Source organism: Nuphar pumila, chromosome 13 (assembly GCF_984573655.1).
Source record: "Nuphar pumila chromosome 13, dmNupPumi1.hap1.1, whole genome shotgun sequence".
Taxonomy (NCBI): Eukaryota; Viridiplantae; Streptophyta; class Magnoliopsida; order Nymphaeales; family Nymphaeaceae; genus Nuphar; species Nuphar pumila.
In genome coordinates this window covers 13,942,704-13,949,699 of record NC_143261.1, presented here as the reverse complement: position 1 = coordinate 13,949,699, position 6,996 = coordinate 13,942,704, and the positions used below count along the sequence as shown (strand labels likewise).

The window sequence follows — 6,996 nt, the reverse complement described above, 5'->3', positions numbered from 1 at the left end:
TCAAGACCGAGATATGGTCAGCAAAGAGTAAATAATGAAATACAATAGTGGAAACCCAACAACAAGCCATATAGTAATGCAAATGTATAAAACTAAACATCATGAGGCCCACAAGCCAATCAGAAAGCAGATGTGCTATACTGACAGAAAATTAAGAAGTCTAGGCAGTTCATAACACTTGCATGGGTTAAACTACAGCAAGAACAAGTTTAGATCTCCTAGTGGTGAAGGATATTAAAAAAAATATTTAGATGGGTATCGCTTAAAGAAATGACAAGTTCAATTATTTAGATGAAAATAGTTGAAAGAACTGGTGAGTTCAAAATTTGATTATTCATACTTTAATCAAAGAGTAATTCTAGGATTATCTACAACTGCAAATATATTAATCCACAAAGGTTCTAGGAGATTTAGCCAAAAAAAACTATTATTTTTAGCACAATCCTGCTAGCTATAAGCACAAATTATCTCCCACCAAAACATACACAGTGCTAGCTAAACCACTGCAATTTTTAGAAGCAATATGATATTTCTAAAGTTAGCTGAGCATTTGAAGACAAGCCCCACATATCATATCCACTAATTTAAATTTACTACAGCAGAAAGCATGAAAGTGTGATTGCTAAAATAAATCCACATCCACATGTAACATGTTAAAAAGATCTACAGATACCACTTGATGTTGAGGATAATGGATTAACTTTTTTAATATTGATTGACATCACTAAAAAGAAAAGGGTTACACAATCAAGAAGCCTTCATTCCAATTAAAAAAAGAAAATGACTGTTGAAAGCATTAACTATGCGCCACAACCAATTTTGAATTTAAGTATTCTATTTCTCTTTCACTCAAGGATGGTTCTGTTTCCAGCAAAACCAATTTGGAATTTAAGTATTTTGTATGCACATGAACATGTTTGCATTAGTATTTAGCTATTGAGATAATTCTTTCCATAAACAAAATATGCAAATGTGAAGAATTGCAAATTCAACAAGCACATAATCAAACATGTGTTAAATTCTGACCATTCGCGACAAGGACAAGTAATGCAATGATGTATCCATCCATGCACAAAAATTCCATGAAATTCGTATTGCTCCAAGATTTGCCTTCAAAGGTTCAATAAGAAGTCTATAAAAAAAATGACTCAGTAAGAAATGGGGGACAAAGAAAGGAAGAAACTAAATAGAAGAAAGTTTATGAAAAAAAGTAGGAAATATCAGACATTAGAGAATGGCTAAAGTTATGTAGAACAGTGAATTTTTAGAAAACGATCACAGTCAATAAAGTGAGAGAATACATCAGAATGGTTAACATATACAAAAGAGAATTAATTAGAAAAACAAATCATAAAAATATTCATAAACATCATTGACAAAAAGGTGGCAACAAATTCAATCCTAGTCAGACTTCGAAAACAAAAAATGAAATGAAGTGCAGCATCAAACACAACTTCATTTGTTGTAATAACGTGTGATGCACAAGACAACTACACCATGAGCTAACAATTTTTTCTTTTCATCAAGTTTGCAAATCCCATGAACTGAACTACTATAACGTACTAATTAACAAACTTGAAAAGGAGAAAACAAATAACGAGAAGGGGTCGGCTAAGATGGAAAGTTATTAGTATAAAAGGAAGAGAAAAAAGGGAGAATATTAAACATACCAAATACATGCTTTTCTATGTTCTCATGAAATTCATGAAACAAAAGGCAAAGAAAGGAAAAAGCATCAAAGGATAAAAAGACATGAAACAGAATGGAACAAAAGAAGACTAGAACACAATTTATATACAACATTGATCACAGTTATTACTAACGACAACAAACATCATACTCATCATCATCCATCACCATTACTACCATCACCAATTTTATTCACTGACGTCCACTACTCAAAGACCCATCTTCCACAGAAGAACTCCCTACCCTCTTCCTATGCTCTTCATACTCCGGATCATCTGTAGGGAGCTCATACCTACAAACAGGGCAAGAATTCCTTGAATTCAACCAAGGAAGAATGCATTCTTCATGGTAGACATGCCTGCAGGGCAATGCTCTCCCCTTCTCACCCAAAGATGCCCCTTCTTTGCAGATGGCACACATATGACTCTCCCCATCCTTGCCCAAGACAACGGTTGGCAGGCCAAGAATCGCCGACCGCGAAGCAGGCGGCGCCCCTTTCCTCGAGGCACCATCGTTCTCAGCCAGATTTTGCAGCACCACTTCATACCCTGTTGCATCAACATAATCTTCTGGGTTCCCCACGTAACGTTCCCCGTCCCTCCCGGGGAACTCCACCCTCAATTCGATGCTGTTGTCCTCCAACCCTCTGAGAATCTCTTGCCAATCGATCAACCGGCCGCTGCCGGAGAACTGCAAACTCCGATCTCTGATCCGAACCCTAACGACATCGCGGCGCCTGGTTCTCTGCCCCTCGGTCTCCGGGGACGCCTGCTCCTCGCCCTCTTCCTCGTTGTCTTCATCATCGTCCCCTTCAAAGGTAGCTTCCTCCCACCCATCATCGAGTTCGATTCGCAGAAAATCTTCGTTTTCCGGTGGGTCAGCCGAATCCGATTCTTCGACCCCATACCAAGGGAGTTCACCATCACTGCCGCTGGCGGCAGGGAAATCGTCTCTTGGGCGTGTTGGGCTTTGTGGGTGGTGGCCAATCTGAGCCGCGTGGGCGAAGAGGCGGAGGATTTGCAGGAACTGGCGATTGAACGAGGGATCCGGGCGGTTGCTGCCGCCGTCACCGGCGGTGGTGGCGGTGGGAGGGGGAGGGGCGCCGATGAACTCGACGAAGCCGTTCTTGCAGTCGCGGCAGACGATGTCGGGTTGGCAGGAGTGGGGCTCGACGGCGACGCGCCTGTCGCACTGGTAGCACCAATGGGAGAGAAGGGCCTCCTCGGCCGCCCCTGCCGACGATGGCGACGCCATTCTCTCTCACTCTCTCTCTCTCTCTCTCTCTCGGCGTCCGGGCGAGGGCAGCAAGGGAAGGAAGGGAAAAAGAGTGAGGGCGAGGGCGCAAAGACAAAGGGGGAGAGAGAGAGAGAGCTGCTTAGCCTGTAAGAACGTGATAGACACCCCAAATTATCGCTGCGAATCCAAGTTTACCATTCATTATTCTTTGTTTATTTCAGTGTCATCTTTAATTATGAACGCTTTTGGAAGCGACAAAAACGGTAGGATAAATGTAATCAGGAAAGAAAAAGTGCCGACTTTCCATCCCATCTAAACGTGAGAATTTTTTTGAAAGAAAAGTTTTTCTAAAAACTCAAATTTTTGATCAGAAAAATTCTTCTACCTATCTTCATCTCTCCTAAACGGTAGAAAACAAATTCATATCAAAAGTTTTTTTTTTTTTTTGCATTATAGCAACCCTTCACCTTCAAAGCATTTCATTCTAGCTGTCACTCTGCTGCCTTCCACCATCTTTATCTTACACCGATGCTCTCTCTCTCTAAGAGGGGGTTTGATCAATCCCTTTCTCCCTATCTTCCTTTAATAGAGGGTGAGCTTAGAACCCTAATTTTTTTACTACAATCAAGCCAAAAAATTTCATTTGAAAAAATCCTTATATCAAAACTTCTCATAAGAAAATTTTTCTTTTCTTATGAGATTTTTTCTTGCTTCTAAACTTTGTGCTTGTGTGAAATAGGTGAGGAAGAGGAAGAAGCAATAGTAACAATTTTTCTACTTTAAGCCTTCTTCTGGTGTCTGAACACACACACACACACACACATATATATATAAAGAGGGAGTTAATATTTAGTAAAATAATTTCATATAACTAACTATTTAATATAAATCACCCTTTCATGTTTTTTAGATTTTTTTTAGATCAGACATTATGAATGTGATCTACAAGATGTGTGCATTAGAAAATGAGTTTTGAATCATGTGATCATGTGTAAGCAGGTTTTTTAAGAATTTCAAAAATCAAAAGCTCACAATTCACTAAAATTTCACAGCTCAAAAACTCATATTTTGAGATTGAAATGATACAATTCAAAGTTTGGTCCGTAGCAAATGAACCGCATATATGTAGTCAGATGAGTCAATAAAAGCTTGAATCTATGATGTGCAGTTTAACAGTGCCTTCAATGACACCAAACATTAACTTTTATATGTATATATATAGGATAAGCTTAGTGGTCCCTTCAATGACACCAAACATTAACTTATGTATATATATAGGATACATGATCCGTGCTAAATATGGCACGGTGCTAAATGAAATATTTTATCAATTTTTCTGTGTTTTTTTTTAAATTTTAACCGTAGAAATGTAGTTTATATGTTTGTTTTTATAAGAATCAGTTCTTGAAGGATTTGATTCTGCTGCATTGACAGGTTTTTATAAGGTTTCAAAAATTGACAGCCTACAATTTTCATAAAATGTTGTGGCTTCAAATATTATTTTTTTCATCCCAAATGCACGATTTGAGTGTTAGCTTCTGTTAAATCAACCGTGCTAAACACATCTGTGCGGTTAGAATTTTGAAAAAACACTAAAAATCCGATAATGTTTCATTTATTATCAGGTCATATTTAGCACTGATCTTGTGTGTGTATGTATATGTTTCCAAAATCGTTTTCTGAACCAAAGTTATATTCAAAGTAATTCATTTATCATTGATTCGAATCATTTTAAATAAACTTTTAAATTTTTGGTTCTTTCAAACCATAGAAAAAAGACTTTTTTTTAACTACATAAAGAAAGTAAATGATGACTTATAGGGTCCAATAAAAATCTAAAATATGCATCTAATGCATAAAAAATCAAATAGCCACTAAATATCATAATTATCATAAAAACTAGGAAAAAAAAGGATTCACCCAATTTTCAAGAAAATCAGTGAACTGATTTTATTTGAACTAGCCAATTCGATTTTATTTTGACAATATATATATATTGAGAGAGAGAGAGAGACAGAGAGAGAGAAAGAGGGAAGGAGGAAAATTCATGTTAAGTAACAAAAGTAAGAAGAGGGAGAGAAGAAAAAAAATCATGTTAAATGACAAGAATGAATAGCTCTCAACTCCTTTGGTTCTCTTCCATTTTTGGTGGATATGTGGCTGTGAAAGGAGATCTTTCTCAGCCACCTTATTGGATATTCTAGGTGAGAATTTTGGGTAACGAAATTTCTTGGGTGGCACAAGTTTTTTCACTTGATTGGTTTTTTTATTATAATAATAAAAAAAAAACAATCACTTGATTGGTTGATAACCAAAAGAGTGCTAAAAGTTCCATAAATTTCTCAAAAGCTTTTTCAAACATCCCTATAGAGAGAGAAAAGAGAGAGGTTGCCATCTCTGTGACAAATATGGGGTCGCTAGAAATTGCTTGAAAGTTTAAAACGCAATTTCTTGCGAGATTTTCAAACAGTGACAAATATCATAAGATTTACATTTTTAACAGATATTTATCATTAAAACCCTTGAGATTTTTAAATGTATTTTATTTTATATTTTCTTATAAAAATATTGTTTTAGATTTTGTAATTTATTTTTTATTGTTGAGATTTTGCCAAAAAAAAAAAGCGAGATTTATGAAAATTTTCAAAATCTTCCAATTTTTTACTGCTGATATTTTGCCGTTTTTAACTTTTGTCACTTTGGTTGCCTTATCTTTTCTCAAGTGTTTGTTGCTTCTTTTTGACCCTTCTTAGCTGTTGAATAATTGGTGACCCAAATTCTATATATGGTTCTTGAAATGTTTGCAACTTAATTATTCCATCTTTCCTGCCCGCAAGGGCTCCACTCATCTGGTAGGGACGACTTGTGGATGTCACCGAGTTGACAGGAAGTCACAAGTTTGAAACCCACAGGTGACGTCCCTTGCCACAAGGTTGAAGCTGGGTGTACTCCTCGGTGGGCAGGGGAAACCTTAAGGATAGAAGATGAGTAGAGATGACAGTGGACCGGGGGAAAGCGGGGGCCCGCCCCACCTCGCCCCGTTTGGACCGGGGATGAAGGGTATGAAACGGGGACGAAGGTTAAAATCCATCCCCGTCGGGGAGTGGAGGCAGGGATGGACGTGCACTTTTCCCCGCTCCAACCCCGCCCCGATCACTTTTCCCCGCAATATCGCCGCCCCGACCACTTTTCCCCGCAATATCACCGCCCCGCCTCATCCCCGTTTGAACCGGGGATGGAGGACATGAAACGGGGATGGAGGATAAAATTCATTCCCTGCCGGGGATGGAGGCGGGGGTGGAGGATAAAATCTTGAGGCGGGGCGGGGGTGGCGACCTTGTCCCCCGTCCCGCCCCACTGCCATCCCTAGCGATGAGGTTTTCCCTTGGATTATAAAAAAAAAAATCTCAATTAAATGTTCATGCAGTAACTAATCAAGAGGGTGGTAGTTGCAAAAAAGCCTCTCCTGAATAAAGCAAACCACAATCAACTTGTATTTGAGTATCGCCATTGTCAAAGATCTCGTTATTAAGAATCTCTAGATCTATGAAAAAAATTGCTTTTGTTAAATAGTGTCGCAGAAGATATTGGCACATGTAAGTTTTAAAATATAAAACACAAAATATTAAATATTAAAGATTGTTAATATTGTATAATATTGGAAAAACGTCATGAAATTCAGATTGCAAAAACATCATTAAATATAAAACACAATAATATTGCAAAAACGTATTAAACATTAATATTGTAAGCCGTATTTTGAAAGTATCATGCTCTTATTCCATTGGTTTGTAAACTCACGTTTGGAAGAGAGAAAAACTCTCATAGAAAAATAAATTTTTTCTTATGAGAAGTTTTCCAAAAGAAAGTTTTTTCGCTTGTTTGTGTAGCATAAGAAAAACAGAATAAAAAAATGTGAAAAAATGAGAGAGAGGAGGAGGGTGGTGATGAGATGTGGTGAAATGGGTGGTGGAGAGTGTAAAAACAAATTTTATTTGGTAGGAAATATTCCTCCACCCCTCTCCATGAAAGAATGTTTTCTATCAAAAAGTGTACTTTTTAGAAAAAAAA

At 37.5% G+C, this 6,996-nt stretch overlaps 1 protein-coding gene across 1 annotated transcript; it reads right to left on the bottom strand.

The window, feature by feature from the left end:
- Positions 1-1,615: 1,615 nt before the first annotated feature.
- LOC149817838 (E3 ubiquitin-protein ligase CIP8-like) lies at positions 1,616-3,060 on the bottom strand. The gene has a single exon (XM_089984670.1). It carries the CDS (start codon positions 2,941-2,943, stop codon positions 1,882-1,884), a length of 1,062 nt encoding a protein of 353 aa, XP_089840796.1. The 5' UTR covers positions 2,944-3,060; the 3' UTR covers positions 1,616-1,881.
- Between the last annotated feature and the right edge of the window lie 3,936 nt (positions 3,061-6,996).

What these genes read in the sequence shown, in the direction of transcription:
- LOC149817838 (XM_089984670.1), bottom strand. Translation starts at nt 2,943, where the DNA reads ATGGCGTCGCCATCGTCGGCAGGGGCGGCCGAGGAGGCCCTTCTCTCC.